Source organism: Marmota monax, unplaced genomic scaffold (genome assembly GCF_021218885.2).
Source record: "Marmota monax isolate L192 unplaced genomic scaffold, Marmota_monax_Labrador192_F-V1.1 WCK01_AAM20220418_F8-fsc00185, whole genome shotgun sequence".
NCBI lineage: Eukaryota > Metazoa > Chordata > Mammalia > Rodentia > Sciuridae > Marmota > Marmota monax.
This window is the reverse complement of record NW_026693278.1, coordinates 3562844-3581432: the sequence shown is the minus strand read 5'-3', so window position 1 is coordinate 3581432 and position 18589 is coordinate 3562844. Positions and strand designations below refer to the sequence as shown.

Below are 18589 nucleotides of genomic sequence, written 5' to 3'. Positions count from 1 at the left end.
CCCTCCGCCTCACGCTGTGCACCTCTTGGGCTAGCAGGAGCACCAAGAATATATTGCAAGGTGCATCCTAGCCCTGCAGAGATGAATCCCTCCCCGGACCTGTATGAGACCCCTGGGGACAGGCTGGACGCCTTACTGAAGCACAGCCCAAGGAGGATTGGAAGGAAGAATCCAAGGATGTCTGGCAAAGAATGGAGCGGTTCTTTCGGGATCAGTGCTTCCAAGATAAGTTGTTTCTGGGACAAGAAGTCAGGGTGCTGAAGGTGGTGAAGGTGAGCACTTGGGGTCCTAGGGTTCAAATCCCAGCTCTGCCCTGTGAGACCTTTCCACTCCTTGCTTTGAATGTAGCCCTTGCTGCTCGGCCACTGCAACTTATTTAAAAGAACATGCTTCTTTCTCTTCCTCTCTCCATGCCCCTCCCTAATCTCAAGGGAAATAGGATTACCTTTCTTCCCCTTGTTAGGCAGACTTATCTGCCCCTGAGCACCCACCCACCATAGGAACGAAGTCATCCAGACTCTGGGGGATGGCACTAGAAGATCTCAGAAATGCCTAGCTCCCAAATTAACAAGCAAATTACAACTTCAGACTGAGAACACAAGGAAGGTAATCTTTGCAATCACCTCTTTAAACCTCCCCCCTTCCCCACTCCTCCTCCCCCCTTCCCCCACTCCTCCTCCCCTCCCCCTCCCCCTCTCCCCCTCCCCCTCCCCCTTCCCCCCTCCCCCCCCAATGGGCAGAATCAGCCTTTGGGACAGAGGTCCCCTGTGTCTCTCCTTTTCTAGCAAAACAATCAACCCTCTTTTTCCTTTTTCTCAAAAGCGTCCCTCTATTGGCATTGGGTGCAAGGATCAAGCTTTTGGCAACAGTGCCACTTCATCTCCTCTTAACCTAGGTTTCTTATGTGCAATAAATGGAATAGAGCATGGAAAGATGCTGTTACACAGTAAATTATTCTACAAAGCTGAAGGGTGATTGATGATGATGATTTGGTTTTCAGTCTCTGAATGCCAAGGAGTCAAATGGAACATAGATACCAGGTCTTTATAAAATGTATGCTTTTTGCTTCTTGTTTAAGAAATCCCTGGGGTTGGGGGATGTGTCTCAAGTGGTAGAGCGATCACCTAGCATGCGTCAGACACTGGGTTCAATTCTCAGCACCACATAAAAAGAAAATAAAGGTATTGTGTCCACCTCAAAACTAAAAAGTAAATATTAAAAAAGAAGAAATCCCACTTTACTTCCAAAGTCACACAAAAAAAAATCTATATTTTTCTTGTAAAATGGTACTGATTGGTCATGTTAGAAACTACCTACCAATCAGGTAATACCAGAGGGAGGTACTTGATAAATTCAGTGGGTTTTCAAGAACTGAGCCTACAATCCAACATCTATTTATAAGGCTAGTTTATCTTAAGAAAGTACCATATTTTAATCCAACTTTTAACATTGGGATCTTATTAAAAGTGTATGTGGACTGGGGTTGTGGCTCAGTGGTAGAGCACTTGCCTAACACACATGAGTGTCACGATGGGCAAACGGTGCACCTTATGCACTCCAGGGGGAGAAATAAAGAATGTCCACGCTCTCTGCCCTTTTCAATGCTTTATTCACTCAAATCGCTCAATACAATTTCACTCTTAGGTTTTTAATCAAGAAAATGATAATCCTTAATGCTGGGCACTGCCATAGACAGAATCCAACCACAACAAACATTTCTAGATTAGTTCTAAGCACTGCAAACACACTTAATCATGACAGGCCCGTGACAGACATTCCCTCTGCATGCTGAGCTCAAGTGTCAGATCAAAAGTCTCAAGCCTTAGGCTCTGAGTCCAGCAGATGCCCACGCACTCAGACCCCGGTGGTCAGGTCAGGGACCCAGGCAGGATTCTCCTGGGGTGGAGCTAACAGCCGGTTGAGGAGAGGTCAAGGGTTGTAGGGAGAAGTCCTTTTCTCCCCAGAGTCCAGAGGCTGCTGTAGAGTTCAAGAGCAGAGAGAGCAATGCAGAGGATCAGGCAGATGAGAAGAGTGGGGGTGTCAGTCCAGGTCCCCATCAGGCTCTCCAGCCTGAGGGCATCAGTGTGGGCTGGCTGAATGTCTGGTCATTTGCTCCTTCATTTATACTAAATTCTGGGGCTTCTGACCACCCTTTCAAAATCCCTATCAGCTGCCACCGGTTTCTCAGTGACGTCATTTACCCTGAGGTTAAAGCATCTGGTCTGGGGGCTGGGGATGTGGCTCAAGCGGTAGCACGCTCGCCTGGCATGTGTGCTGCCCGGGTTCGATCCTCAGCACCACACACAAAACAAAGATGTTGTGTCCGCTGATAATTTAAAAAAAAATTCTCTGTCTCTCTCCCTCTCACTCTCTCTTTAAAAAAAAAAAAAAAAAAGCATCTGGTCTGGGGGTCCCCACCCTGATTTTCTTGCCTTTCCCCTTTATGGGGCAAGGATGTGTGACAGAGACCTCACTCTGAGTTTGTGGGAAGAAGTGACTTGTTTGTGCCTGAGGGCCAAACTGGAGGGTTCGGTAGGGGTGGCTTGGTGAGACTGGTTTCAAACTGGAGTTTTAAAATGGAGTTGCTTAGGCTCAGGCCTAAGGCCATCCTTACAGTGAGGCACTGGGTTCCATCCCCAGCACCACATAAAAAACTAAATAAAGGTATTGTGTCCATCTACAACTAAAAAAATAAAATAAAATAAAAATAAAAGTGTTTGTGTGATGGCAAAACCAGACCTGGTAATGAAATTAAATTACAAAAACCTTATGGTAAGAAACCAACGCCTGGGGAAGGGGTCAGTCCTGCTCCCCTCTCTCAGCCTTTTTCCAGGAAGCCTAATTAACTACGGGTCCCTGCCTTTTGGATTGTAAGTAACTGTCCTAAGGGTCTGCCTACTCCCTCTTGAAATGTAGCAGACGCCTGTGAGAAGGACCCTTTCTTCTTATCGGTTTCTGAGACTCTGCACAAGACCTTCGGCCACCTAGATTAGGAATTAAAAAAGAAGAAGAAAAAGCCCCAGTGATAGGCTGGGTCTAAGACGATATCAAATAGCCTCTGAATATTGTGAGAAAATGTGGGTCAGGGCTCAGCATTGAAAGTTTTTTTTTTTTTTTCCTCCTCTGGGCCTGTGGGTGTAAAATAAAGTTTGGAGTTCTCGTCCTCTCTCAGTGTTGCTAGCTGCTTCTCAGCCAGTCTGTTTTCCCGCGACATTTCAACCATAAGTCCAGATTTTGTTCATTTTGCTAGAATGAAAGACATCTCCCGTTAACAGAAGTAAATTGGCTTTCCCTGGGAAAGGAATGACTGGACAGGGTAGCACTGGGGAGGGAGAACAGGCAGTTTTGAAGAATCTTTAAAAAAAGAGCTAAAACCCAAGATTCAGGACAGTTATCAGCAACCTGCCCTTCAAAACACAAATCCAAGCTCCTGGGGTTGCTTTAAAAGATACAGCTTTGCATTTGTGGACTCTGAGGACTCCCTACTCTGACCTCACTGTAGGGGACCTCAGCCCCAGAGCTGAATATGCCCATCTTTGCTTCCAGGATCTGAAAAAAAAAAAAAAAAGGAAATCCCCACCAACACCAGAAATGAAATGCCAAGAGTCTCTTAAGGATGGGTCTTAAGGTGCTCGAGGATTTTGATATACGTTCTAAATAAAGCTCTTGTACAGGTTCAAATGTGCTGTTTCAATGGGAAATTATGTTACCCCAAATATCTATATCTTGAAGTTCCTTTTCCCACTTGTACAGGTGTATGCATCAAGTGAAGATTATTCCTCTGTATAAGAAAAAAATTATTTTATCTTTCCTCTTCCTTTCTCAACAATATCTTTCCAAAAATCAAAACACCCCTAAAATAATTAGCATCACCAATTTGAGCAGCATAGAAAATGCCTAGAATAAAATATGACTGAAACTGAAGATCTTATCTGAATAAACATTGATAAACAAGCAATGACAACAAGGACATATTTTTAAATTACATTTCTATCCTATGTTAAGAGGAAAGGGGACATTTGCACATGATTCAACATTTGTTTTCTCTCTTCCTTCGTTGACCTTTTCAGCAGGAAATTTTCTTAGTTGCATCTATTTTTCCTGGTTTCATCCATTCATATTGGGGTGAGAGTGGTATATTTCTAGTGTCAAATGTGCTAATTCCATTTAATTTCCTGCCATTAGTGGCCTGGAGAGTCTTCTAGGACCGTGAGTAAGTTTTACAAGGACATCTCTTGCTGTATTTAATCACCACCTCTGTCTTATCCTTCTGTTCTTTTTTTTACTATTCTGTGTCCTCAGATCAAGAAATATCTAAATTGCTGGACACAGTGGCCCACACCTATAATCCCAGCAGCTCAGGAGGCTGAGGCAGGAGGCTTGTAAATTCAAAGCCAGCCTCAGCAGTTTAGCAAGGCCCTAAGCAACTCAGTGAGACCCTGTCTCTAAATAAAATACTAAAAAAGGGCATGGGGGCTCTAGGGCACTTGCCTGGCACTGGGTTCAATTCTCAGCACCACGTGTAAATAAAAAATAAAGTTCTATCAACAACTAAAAAATATATATTAAAAAGAAAAGGGGGAATTGGGGGTGTTGCTCAGTGGTCAAGCACTCTGGGTTCAATCCCCAGTACCAAAAGAAGAAAAGAAAAGAAATGTATAAATCAAGGACACATAAGTATCTAAGTCAAAATTGCTCCATGATTTTTTAATTACACAAGTAAAACAGTAACAAAAAATAGGAAAATACAAAAACTTATTTTACAAAATGAATGACTTCAAAAGTCATATAAATACAAGCACTATGCTCATCTATAAGCACATTTCAAACATTTGTAAATAACTAGAAAATGTTTCCTTTCATATGTATTGTTGAAAGAAAAACATTAGGTTAAATTCAACAGAACTCACTTGTGCAAAGGAGTTAGAAGTCAGGCATATACTTTTATAAGCTATTAGTTCACTCTTTACTGTGCAGAGAACTTCGCCCTGCACAGTAAAGAGTGAACTAATGGCTTATAAAAGTAGGCCAAAGGGGCTGGGACAGTAGCTTAGTGGTAGAGCACTTGCCTGTCACATGGGAGGCGCTGGGGTCGATCCTCAGCACCACATAAAAAATAAAGGGGGCTGGGATTGTGGCTCAGCGGTACAGTGCTCATTTAGCACGGGCGGGACCCGGGTTCGATTCTCAGCACCACATAAAAATAAAGGCATTGTGTTGTGTCCATCTACAAAAAAGATTTTCTCTCTCTCAAAAAATAAATAAATAAATAAATAAATAAATAAACTACTCTATCCATCTACAAGTACATATATATTTTTTTTCCCGATGTTTTTGACTTAAGGTTGGTTGAATCTGCACATGTGGAACTTTCAGATGCAAAGGTCTAAATATATTGGGGGAGGGATTAAAGAATAACAATATAATAACAAAAATAATTCAGTAAAACAATACAACAACAAAATAATAAAAGATACAGTATAACAACTATTTACATAACACTTATATTAGGGATTATAAGTAAACTAGAGCTGATTTCAAATGTACTGGAGAATTACATAGGCTATATGCAAATACTACACCGTTTTTTTTTTTTGTTTTTTTTTTTAAAGAATTTTAATTTTTTTTTTTCCGGCGGACACAACATCTTTGTTTGTATGTGGTGCTGAGGATCGAACCCGGGCTGCACGCACACCAGGTGAGCGCGCTACCGCTTGAGCCACATCCCTAGCCCCACTACACCATTTTATTAAGAGACTTGAACATCCTTAGATTTGGATTGCTGAGGGGGTGCTGAAACCAGTCCCGAGAGACTAAGGGACAACTGTATACAACATTCTTTTTTTTTTTTTATTTCCCCCAATACTGGGATTGAACCCAGGGGTACTCTGCCACTGAGCTACATCCCTGGCCCTTTTTTATTTTAAGACAGGGTCTCACTCAATTGCTGAGGCTGGCCTGGGAGTTGCCATCCCCCTGTCTCAGCCTCCGGCGTCCCTGAGATTGCAGGTGTGCACCACTGCACCAACACAACTGTATAAAACATTCAAGATTATATAAATGGAAAACAGATTAGTGTTTTATAGGGTTGAGGGATGGTGAAGGGGAGGGAAGCATATTTGATTATAAAGAAGCTGCATGAGGAAGATCTTTATACTGAAGGAATAATTCTCTATCTCGATCCAGCAATGTCACAGGAATCTACACACATGACAAAATGTCACCGAACTAAATACGTCATATCCACATCAATTTCCTGGTCTTGCTATTCTACTCTATTTAGATAAGACACAACCATTGGGAAGACTCCAACCCCTCTCTCCTGTCTTTATGGCTCCCTATAAATCTAATTATTTCAAAATAAAGCGTACCAAGTGTTGTACATATACACATACATCTATAATACAAAATATGCATATAATCAAAATATAAACACAAAAATATGTTTATCAAGCCAGAGCTGTCCTGTAGAACTTTCTATAATGAGAATACAATGTATGTGTGTTATCAAATCTAATAGCCACTATCTTGGGCAGCTATAGAGCACTTGAAATAAAGCTAATGTAACTGAAGAACTGAGTTTTAATTTCATTTTAATTAATTAAAATTTAAAGACACACGCGGCTTTTGGCTGCCATGTTAGACAGGGCAGGTTTTTTTTTCTCCCTGATGCTGGGGATAGAACCCCGTGCCTCATGCCTCGTGCATGCCAGGCAAGCGCTCTACCACTGAGCCACATCCCCAGCTCCTGGATAGTTATTTGGAACATCGCATAAAATACTGGTAACTGTGATTACCTCTGGAGAAGGGAGTTAAAGGTCATTAGGGGGCTGGAATTTTACATTTCATTTATATCTTTAAAATGTTCATGAGGTATTTAATTTTTCTAAATCAGTGAAAAGATGTAGTACAGGTTGAATGTCCTCTAAATATTGAAAATTCTTGGGAACAGAAGTATTTTGGATTTTTTTATGTTTTCTTTTCCAGATTTTAGAATATTTGCATATACATAAGGAAATATGTTGGGGATGGGACCTAAGTCTACACATGAAATTCATATATGTTTCATATATACTTTATACACTTAGTCTGAAAGTAATTAATTTTTTTAGATATTTATTTTTTAGTTGTAGTTGGACACAATATTTTTATTTATTTATTTATTTTTTATTTTTATGTGGTGCTGAGGATCAAACCCAGGACCTCGCACGTGCTGGGCGAGGGCTCTACCGCTGAGCCACAACCCCAGCCCCATAATTAATTTTTTTAACAGGGAATTGAACCCAGGGCTTGGCACATGCTAGGAAAGCACTCTATCACTGAGCAATATATCCCACTGCTTTGTTAAATTTGATTTTGAGATCTCACTAAGTTGCCACAAGGCTGGCCTCAAATTTCAGATCCTCCTGCCTCAGCCTCCTGAGAAGCCGGAATTATAGGCATACACCACCATGCCTAGCTAACTTCAGTATATGTGCTGCCTAAAGGTAATTTTACACTTTGGGGAGGGGGAGTAGTACAATGTCAAGACTAAAAATTTTGGATTTTAGAGCATTTCAGATTTCTGAGTTTTGGACTGAGATGCTCACCCTGCAACACGGGCAGCAGGGGAGGAGGCCAAGGGCTCCTCTGGAGGTCTCTGTAGACATTCTACCATGAGTATCTCCGGCTTCACTCTCAACCTCAAAGTAACAAGTCTCAGCAGAAAAGTAAAGCTCAGCATTTGTCTTCCATAGGGTGGCTCCTCAGGAAAAGGAACAACTCTGAACCACAAATCTGACCTGGATATGATTCTGTTCCTGAGCTGCTTTGTAAGCTTCCAAAGCCAGTCACTGGTCCGAAAATACATTATTGACTTCATTGAGGAGAAATTGGATTGCTGTAGCAGAAGCCTGGCCTACAGCATCATGGTGATCCATCACAGGGAGGGAAACAGGATCCCTCGTTCTCTGACCTTACAGATCCAGTGCAGGAAGAGCACTGATGTCTTTCGGATGGACGTGCTCCCAGCTTTTGATGCTCTGGGTAAAGATGGCTATGGATCAGGCCCAGAGAAACTCGTCAGGGCCCCTTTCCCTGGTCTTGAGAGAGGTGTGGGGAAGTAGAAACCAATGGAATTGTTCTTTTTCGGACACTGGAGCTATACGTATCCTGAAGATTCCAGTCCTTCTATAAACGCATGTGCTGTCCTGTCCCAATATTGCCTGGGGAAAGAGAATTTGTCCTAAATGATAAAATTCCTACCCAACCCAAGAAAAAGATTCCTCTCCCACTGTCTGGGAAACACCAGGTCAAGCGAGTAATTCAAGGCACTTCGAGTTGCACAGAACTAAATTGGAATCATCTTTAAATCAGTGCATTTGATACAAAATTTTGACTCCAAAACTTATTACTTGTGTGTGACCTTGGGCAAATCATTTAAAAGCTCCAAGACTAAACACGCCAACCTATTAAATGAGATGATATCAAATTTAAGTGGAGCCATAGGAAACTGACACTATTTGACCATGTTTGACCTGCAAAAAGGGGCAGTTTCCTATGGTTCCACCTAAATTAACTACTTCAGTGAGCTGTTCTGAGGATCCCATGAGCCTGACCCAGTGCCTGAGACACAGTCAGTCTTTGGCCACATTTAAAATCTATGTGACTTGGGGGTGAGCTACCACACCATCTAGCCTCTACTTACTGAGGCATAAAAGGGGGGAAGTAGCACCATAGGTGAGCCTTGGGTGACATAATTTACGCCTTTGCTATGCTGGGTCATCCTCTCCCCATCTTCCTTATCTTAAAGGTAGGTTTTCCTGTCTTGGTGCTTTTCTCCTCAGGATCCTTTAGCCCAGACTCTAAACCAGAGCCGGAAATCTATGAAAGTTTAATAACTGCCTCTGGCTACCCTGGGGAGTTCTCGCCAAGCTTCACACAGTTGCAGAGACACTTCGTGAAAAGCCGCCCTTTTAAACTGAAGAACCTCCTGAGGCTGGTGAAGTTCTGGTACCTGAAGGTGAGAAGAGCCGGCACTGGACTGGGAGGGGTGGGACAAGGGGGAGAGGAAGGTTGATACATAAGAGATCAAACTCAGGGGCACTCGACCACTGAGCCCCATCCCCAGCCCTATTTGTATTTTATTTAGAGACAGGGTCTCACTGAGTTGCTTAGTGCCTTGCCATTGCTGAGGGCTGGCTTTGAACTTGAGACCCTCCTGCCTCAGCCTCCTGAGCCGCTGGGATGACAGGTGTGCACCACTGCGCCCAGCCCAAAATTTCTTAAAGAAGAAAAAAAAAAAATAGAAACAACCTGTCTAAGGATATGAGGCAGGTTAAAGAGTGTAAGTGAAAGAGTGTAACCGAAGCCCTGTGTAACCTAGGGACTGCTGGAGGATATCAGGGGTCACCGTATTGTTGATGATGGTGTTTGTCATTACCATGCTCTTATCTTCTGAAGCCTCAGTGTCCATCCCAGGACCTCCTAATTTTAATGACACCTATCACGTGCTTCCTGATGAGTACAAACATGATTGTGAACCAACTACAGGCACTTCAGATAATGATAAAAACGATGACAATATAATAATGCCATTTGTCGTTAGTAATGTTTCATGATCTACGCTATCAGTGCTGCACATTTTTCTCATTTAAAGTGTATTCCATGACTAAACGCTCAGGGTCACTCCAGGTGAACTGGGCTGCACGAAATGACCACACAAAGACAGACAAATACCTTTTTCTTTGGGTCCTGTGACGGCTCCTCTGATCTTAGAGGCCCAGGGAAAGAGAGAGAGAGAGCGCGCACATGCTGAACCCTTTTATTGGGGAGAAGCCATTTAAATGAGGCAAGGGCTCAGGTTTCAGGGGGTTGGGTCTAGCTTCGTGATGTCTGCTGTCAGCAGGTGACTGACATCTAGGAAGGCCACACCCAAGGGCAGAGCAAGAGAAGGGGACACACAAAGGGGGTTTCCATGGAACATTCTATCCCAAACAGGACAAAGGGGTAGGATTACAAAGGAACAGGTAAGTGTAGCTCAACTCCAGGGTCTGCCTGCTCAGAAGACTGGCCTTGCTATCTGAGTGGGTCACCGCCCCAGCCACAAGGAATGCAGGGGTCGGTCAGAGCCTGGTGCACCAGGACTGGAAGGTGTGGTCATTGAGAGCAGCTCCCACATATTATTCATTATCCTCATTTTTGGAGATAAGAAAACAGACTCGAAACTAACATGGAGTTAAGAGTTGGGCGTAGGAGTGTCTGACTACAACTTGTGCTAACAATCACGAGTCGAATTATATTATCATTTTCTTTTGAGTCCGTCCTCAAATGCATTTGCCATTGGACTTGACATTGGGGGAATTACCTAGTAGTGTCATTAGTGTATTTTTCCATTGATTTTTGTTGTTGTTGTTTCCTTATCAACTGTAAGACCTCTTTGTAAATTGTAGGCTATCTGTTCTGTTGAACTTGACTCTTGTTCATTACTGTGCCCAAAGCATACTGCTTTTGTTACCACTGCTTTGTGTGACATATCCAAGATGACAAATAATCAAGCTTTTTTTTTCATAATTAACTGGCTTTTCCCAGGCATGTATGCTTCTAATATGAATCTTCAGGCAACCCTGAGATTCTAATTGAAATTTTCAATGAATGTCTAACTTCATTTTGGAGGAATTGATCATTTCACATTATTCTTTCCCCTTCGCCTTTCAATTTGTTCTGATTTTTTTTTCTATTGTCTGTGTGATTTAGTTTTCTCCAATTATTTCCTATATTCAATATAGTGTATTGCTCCGTCCATTCCAAATGAATAAAATGGACTTCAGAGGCCCTGAAGGTCCATAAGTGACCCTAACTTCCTCTTTTATTGAAATCTTGATGGCCCTAGGACATCTATGTTCACCTGTAATGGTTTGTGCCACATAAGGCAACAGACCTGAAAATTCTCAGAGCATCACTCATATAATAAATCTCCCTCTCTCCCTCTCCCCTGCCTTCTCTCTTTCCTCTCTCCTCCCCCCACCCCAACCAACATATACCCATACCTTCTCCAGTATGTGAAAGATAAATACCGAGGAGAAGCAGTGCCTTCAAAATATGCATTGGAGCTACTGACCATTTATGCCTGGGAAAGGGGTACAGACGAAAGTGAGAACTTCAACATGGACGAAGGGCTTGTGGCTGTCATGAAACTCCTCAGAGATTACAAAGATATCTGCATTTACTGGACCAAGTACTATGATTTCCAAAATGAGACTGTCAGAAACTTTATCAAACAAAAGTTGAAGGAGTGCAGGTGAGTGTGTTGATTGTCTGACTTTCCGCTTCAAGGAATAGAAAAGCCAACTGGAACAATTCTTAAAATAAAAGGACTTTTGCAACTGGAAAGCCCAAACGTAAAAGAAGCTTCGGGTATGGCATGATCTAGGTGCTTGCTATGTCATCCGAGTCCCTTTCTATGAATTGTTCAGCTCTGCCCCTCCCAGGGGCATTAAAATCAGGTTCATTCCTTTATGGTTTCATCAGTTCCAGGCTTCTCCTTTGGACATATACCTTCTGGTACAAGAGGAAACCTTCCAAGAAAAATCTCAAGAGATTCACTCTGATTGGGCCAGCTTGGGTTACAAATGTAATCCTAAACCAAGACCTTCATCTTAGAGATAGTTCTTCCTACACCAAAGCATGCACAACCCCGTAGACATGAGTGCCACAGGCCGCAATCTAAGTGTGACAGAGCTCTGCTTTCCTGTTGTCCCCCAGGCCCATTATCCTAGACCCGGCTGACCCCACCAACAACCTGGGAAGGGGGAGAGGATGGGACCTGATGGCCAGAGAGGCTGTTTACTGCCTGAGACAGGCCTGCTGCAGGACAGAAGACCCCGGCCACGGCTGGCATGTCCAGGTAGGACTTCCATTCCAAGTCAGGGCTCAGGTTGTCTCCACACAGACTCCCCAACTCTTCCCACGGGTTCTTGGGACAGGCGACCTCTCCCATGTGGACATCCCAACCCACCAGCTCTAGAATTCTTCTCTTGTACTGTGAATGTCTGGGCTTCGTTTCATTCCCCTGTAAAATGGCAGGAAAATATCGGCCCTGCCTGGATTCTTGCTATTAATACAAGAGACTTAATAATTCCCAAAAAATTAAGCAAGGATCACAGGGACTCCCCTGAGGACAACCGCTGTGTCGTCACAGCTGGTCCCACACAGGTGTCTAACACTAAGTAGGAATCCATGTTCAGAGACCAGGACTCTGATGATGAGCTCCCCTAGAAGGCCAATTTTCCCAACCGGCTACTCGGAGAGAAATCTGGCCACTATTCCCACTCTTCGTATCCTGCATGGAAATTCTGAGTCTGGCCTCAAAAGCAACCCCACAGCACCAGAAGCAAGGCAGATAACTAAGCCACCGCAGAGAAGCTATCACCCAGCCATACACCATTGGCCGGGAATGTCCAGTGGACCCCGGGTCCTGAGAGACAAAATCAAAGGAAACTGTTGGAAAGGAGATAGAATTAAAGTATGTTTCCTGCGCACCTCAATACCCTGTCTCATGAAACACCACCTCCCAATGCCCACTCTTCCATCACTTCATCCACTGCCATGGACATACCACAGACCCCCGAGCACACGCCTGTGTCCGGATGCATTTTGACTTTACTTGAATTGTTTATTCAATGGGTTATTCCATTACTAAATTAAATTATCTTACAGACCATTCCCCCATCCACCCATATATACCCAATAGGCCTAACCATATATATTAAAAAAAAAATCAGGACACTTCTGAGCATGAAATCGGGAAGATTAATTGTGCCAGGTCAAGTGATCTACACCAGGACTGTCCTAAGTGAGTACGAACATAAAACCAGCCCAGAACCAATGAATTTTTTTCAGCAGGTACATCCTAGTTCAATGAATGAAAAGTCTTAATTTGTGTAACCCGTACCATGGGGCAGATTTTGAAGATGCTTTCAGACTTTTGCCATCACAGTGAATACCCTTGAACATGTCTCCCAGAGCTCGACGTTAAATCACTTAACCTCACATCAACACTTAGATGTGCTCATGGAGATACTAAACATTGTCACCATGCGACAGGTGAAGACTTTGAATAGTCCCACGTAGGAGGAGTGTGATTTTGAGACCAGTTGTTCCTCGAGTTTGGGTGAGTTAAAAGACAGGAGTTTGTCCCAATGGATCTGTTAGCCTAGAATGACCAAATAGTTTCCTTCACTTGGAACAGTCTGAGTCCTGTTGTCCCCCATAGTTAGTAATAGCACCTTCTTGGACTTCTGAAAGTATCTTGGTAAATTACATCATCAGTAGCTAGAAGGGAGAAGCTTTGGAGGCCAAGATGGCCATGTCCACCCAAGACCTTTCATATGTTGCTCCTTCTCTTTCAGAGAGCAAGAGATGTCCAGGTGACTGTGAAACAGACTGGCCAGAAGCCTTTGACGCTCTCAGTGAACCCGTACAGTCCCATCTGGAAGATGAAAGCAGAGATCAAGAGGACAAATAGGGCAAGTAGCCCCCAGAGTCAGTATCGTCTCTCCTTCCAGGAGCCGGGGGGAGAGAGGCAACTGCTCAGCAGCCAACAGACTCTGGCTGATTATGGGATCTTCTCTAAGGTGAATGTCCGCGTGCTGGAGACCATCCCTCCTGAGATCCAGGTCTTTGTGAAGGATGCTAATGGCCAGAGCATACCCTATGCCATCTACCCTGATGACACCATCCGTGACTTGAAAGAGAAAATCGAAGACGCTGGAGGACCCTTAGTAAAGGACCAGATACTGAAGGCCCAGGGTCGGACCCTGTGGAACCGCCGCAGGCTTGAAGACTTGGACATAGAAGACTGTGACACCATCACGCTCATTAAGAGAAGCTGAAGGTCCCTAGGACTGCCCATGGTCAGGCTAGGCCGCTCACCCTGTAGACTCCTGGGGTCCCTTCCCCCCATCCCAGCCCTTTCTACCCACTCTGCTCTTTCTGAAGCCTAAATATGAATATGTGCATAGCCCTCTCCTGTTTAAATGCCTCCGGTGTCTCCCCGTTACCTACAGAATGCAGTTCAAGTTCCTTTGCTTGTGCATTCGGGGTCCTTGACTTTTACCCCTTGCTTTACCCCTCAATTTGCCTTCGCCACTCAAAACAAACCAGATGTTCCCAAACACTTGCAATTCCAGAACACTAAATGTCAGGTTATAACTCCATCACTTTGAGTCTACTCTCCCCTCTCCCATGACTCCCCTCTTTTATTTGTTTATTTTTTTTAATTCTTGGTGGACACAATATCTTTTATTTTTATGTGGTGCTGAGGATGGAACCCAGTGCCCCGTGCATGCCAGGCGAGCGTGCTACCACTTCAGCCACATCCCCAGGGTCTCTCCCCTCTTTTTATGCTCACACTTCTAAGTCATTGAATGAATCTCAACCTGTGGACCTCAGACCAGCAGAACGAGCCGCACTCGGGAACTCATTAGACAGGAAAACTCACAACAACTCTCCCAAGTTCACCTGAGTCAGATTCTCAGGTGGTGACACTCAGCGGGCCGCGTCTCACAAGCCTTCCAAGATGCGTGTTGCAGTTTGGGAACCCCTGACACCTGCCCCATACAGCTGGCCAAGGCGTCTCTTGCCCTTACTGCCCCTCTTCACCCAGATCAGACTTCTGTGGAAGTACCTGGGGACCCTCCCTGTGTTCCTTCCTCTGTCACCCTCTACTAGTGAAACCTGACAAACTGCTTTATTCTGTGCCCTGTGGTCTAGAATGGCCCCTCCCCAGTGCAAACATTTGGCACATGCTTTCTGAATAAAGGAATGAGCCAAAGTATGTGTTTGAATCCTTCACTATTGTCTTTATGAGGATCTTGGTCCAATGCCATCTTGGAGCCCACATTGTTTGGGGTACCCCTGAGCCCATGTCTTATATTTTTTGGGGAAAAAAAAAACAATGCTAGAGTGGTGGATCTGGTCTCCATGCTCATAGCCAATGATGCTTTCCTCTCTGTCTAACCCTAACTGGGCCAAAGGTGATCAGGATAGAAGCCATCCATTGCTCTCCTTCACCAATCAGATTCGGAGCACTGGAGAGTGCACCCAGGTACAGTGAGCTCCTGCTGTGGTTAAACAGAAGAGCATTCAGGACCGGGGCAGAAACCAGAACTCCACCCAAGCCCATATTTTAGTAAAGAGAGTCAACAGCCCAGAGAATGGAACCACACACAGCCAGAGACAGGATCAAAGGCCCTTTCCCATCCCTAGGAAGAGAAGATGGGGAATGTCAATCCTGACATTTTTTTTTTTCTATCAAGTTCCTCCTATGTTTCTTCAACATCTCAGTCGGGTAAGCAGCCACCATTGAATACATCAGAATTGGTATCTTTTCTGTCCCAAGACCTTTGACTAAAGCGAGGCATGGTGACACAGTTCCTTGTGAGATGGGAGGCTGAGGCAGGAGGATCACAAGTTTGAGGCCAGCCTCAGCAACTTAGTGAGACCCTGTCTCAAAGAAAAAAAAAAAAAAAACGTGAAAACGGCTGAGGATGTGGCTCAGTGGCAAAGCTCCTCTAGGTTCGGTCCCCAGGAAGAACAGAGGAGAAAAAATAACTTTGACTAAGATCTGTTTCAGCAGGTCAGCAAAATTAATACGAAGGCACAATGTCATTTGATTCTTATCCTCACAGCTGCCCTGGAAGTGGAGGAACGAGTAGAAATAAAAACGCTTCCTCATTTTACACATGAGGATCTCAAGGCTTAGAGGATAGGAAATGATGTCCAGGGGGCAACTTCCAGGGAAGTTCGGGTACCATGACAACCTCAGTGGGAACTTTTGAGCTCTCGTGCACCATCTCAAGGAAGAGCTTCCTCTCCCACCTTCTCTGGGTTCCGCCAGTGGACACTGACCTGAGCTCCAGACTTGGGTTCCTTTCATCTTTTCACTTCAAATGCTTCACCCTCTGCCCAACTGACTGGACTAGGGGTGATCACCTGGCCCAGGAGAGACTCAGCCCATTACCTGGGCTAAGCCAATCAGAATATGAGTTCTGGAGCCTGGGTGCTGCTACTTCTTGAGTATTTTCTGGGATTATTAGCACAGAGCGCTTGGCATTTAGTTCATGATCATAAGAAGCTTAGAATGTTAACCACTGCTCAAGTTTGATAGGAAACAGAGGCTCACATGAACATTATGTGGAGAGAGCTGTGATTCAGGCTGTTATATGTCTACCTGGAGACTGTGGTGTCATTGCCATATGAGAAGTTTGATCTTCCATACTGAATCGGGAGAAGGGATTTTGTTCTACCTTCTAGCATGAGAAATAAGCATTATTTAAAAAATAGGAGGGAGGGGAAAGGAAGGGGCAAGGGGGTAGGATGATGGTGGAATGAGTCAGACATCATTACCCTAAGGACATGTATGAAGACACGAATAGTGTGAAAATACTCTGTGTACAATCAGTGACTTGAAAAATTGTGCTCTATATGTGTGATATGAAATGACTTGCATTCTGCCATCATGTATAACAAATTAGGATAAATAGTGACCATGTGAATAAACTCAGGTCATCCTGATTATATATTTTTTTCAAATGGCATCTGATACATTAATGATCAAATGATTGACAGCTGTTCAACCCTCAGAGATTTGTTGAAGGTGAACAAAAAAATAATATATAAGGTCTAAATGGTTCTTATGTGAATGACTTTTATATTGCCTTGAAGTTCATCTTTTTTAATATTTATTTTTTAGGTGTAGATGGACACAACACAATGCCTTTATTTTTATGTGGTGCTGAGGATCGAACCCGGGTCCCGCCCGTGCTAGGCGAGTGCTCTACCGCTGAGCCACAACCCCAGCCCAGAGTTCATCTTCTGTCACCATAAACATATGAAAATGTTGGGATCTTACTTGTGGGGGGGGTGCTAGGGATTGAACCCAGGGCTTAGTATTTGCGAGACAAGCACTCTACCAACTAAGCTATATCCTCATCCCACTGAGTCTTATTTTGTTGTTGACTTAAGTTTGTGAAATTTCTACTACTCTTTACATTATTTTATTGTTACTTTAAAATAATTCAATTTAAATTTTACTTAAATTTAAATCAAATTATTTTACTATTACAAATCATATTAAAATATTATTTTAATACGGTATGATCAAACAGTAGAAGCATGAGGACTTTTTGGAATTTATTATATTTTAAAAAACATGATGCTTTCCATTTGGGGTTAGCCAGTTTGAAAGCTTACACTGCAATACTGTCATGGTTGACAAACTTCTTGAAAGGATTATCTGCACTTCTGGTTTCCACCCCCTTCACCCCACTTCTCCTAAACTCATTCTAACCTGGCTTCTGCTTCCACATCTCCCATAAAACTGCACACACCTAACCGGGCTCAGTAATCCCAGTGGTTTAGGAGGCTGAGGCAGGAGGATCTTGAGTTCAAAGCCAACCTCAGCAATTTAGTGAGACCCCTAAGCAATTTAGCCAGATCCTGTCTCTAAAATATAAAAAAGGTCTGGGGATGTGGCTCCGTGGTTAAGCACCCCTGGGTTCAATCCCTGATATCAAAACACACACACACACACACACACACACACACACACACACCCCTTTCCTGTCCACCATTCCTTCAAAAGAGAGCTAGGATCCAAGCCTTTCTCTTGAGCTCCTTTGCTTCCAGCCTAATCCGGGCCACCAGTGCCTCTCGCCTGGACCACAGGACAGAGTCTGGACCCACCTTTCTGCATCTGCTCTTGCCCCCTAAAATCCATCCTCACCACAGAAGCAGCCAGACCAATTTTTCCAGATTCTAACTTTGTCATGAGTCACTCTTCTCATCTACCACTGTCCCCAGGATAGACTCAGAGCCCGTTCACCTGGGCTGACCCAGTGGTTCATTTCCTCATTTTTAAAACAGAGTCATCATTTAGCTTCCACACCACTCTTTCTCGTTCTTCTCTGCTAGCTCTGCAACTCTCAACTTCTGCATGATATTGAAGGCTTAGGGGCTTGGTGCTTGATCCCTTTCCCTCCTTGCTCTACACTCCTTCTCTCCTCTAGTCTCGTGGCTTTAAATACCTCTATGCTGGTGATTCCCAAATTTGTATCTCAAGTCCAGACCTGAAATCAAGACTCCTTCATCCAACTCTCGTCCACGTCTCCACCTGGATCTCTAGTGGGCACCTCAGATCAGTTCCAAACAGCTCTTGATCGTCACGCCCACACATCACCCTTGCCCCACATTTCCCCCTAAATTAAGAGCAATTCCAGAGCCAGACATGGGGGTACACTCCTGTCATCCCAGTGGCTCAGGAGGCTGAGGCAGGAGGATCACAAGTTCAAAGCCAGCCTCAGCCACAGAGAGGCACTAAGCAACTCAGTGAGACCCTGTCTCTAAGTAAAATACAAAATAGGGCTGGGGACGGGGCTCAGTGGTTAAGCTCCCCTGGGTTCACTCCTCAGTACAAAAAAAAAAAAAAGAACAATTCCATCCTTCTGATTGCTAAAGCCCACAGACTTAGAACACATCTTAACTCTGATCTTCCCCTCACTATTGATTACTCTCTATCAATCCACAAGACCTAGCCTTAGAGTCAAAATAG

At 43.9% G+C, this 18589-nt stretch overlaps 1 protein-coding gene across 1 annotated transcript; it reads left to right on the top strand.

The window, feature by feature from the left end:
* Nucleotides 1–81: 81 nt before the first annotated feature.
* Nucleotides 82–14815, top strand: LOC124100841 (2'-5'-oligoadenylate synthase-like protein 2). Its single transcript, XM_046456482.2, is given in 7 exon segments — nucleotides 82–142; nucleotides 145–272; nucleotides 7737–8025; nucleotides 8826–9001; nucleotides 11037–11278; nucleotides 11743–11884; nucleotides 13389–14815. Coding segments are annotated over 7 exon segments (1521 nt in total). The 3' UTR covers nucleotides 13872–14815.
* The last annotated feature ends 3774 nt before the right edge of the window (nucleotides 14816–18589 follow it).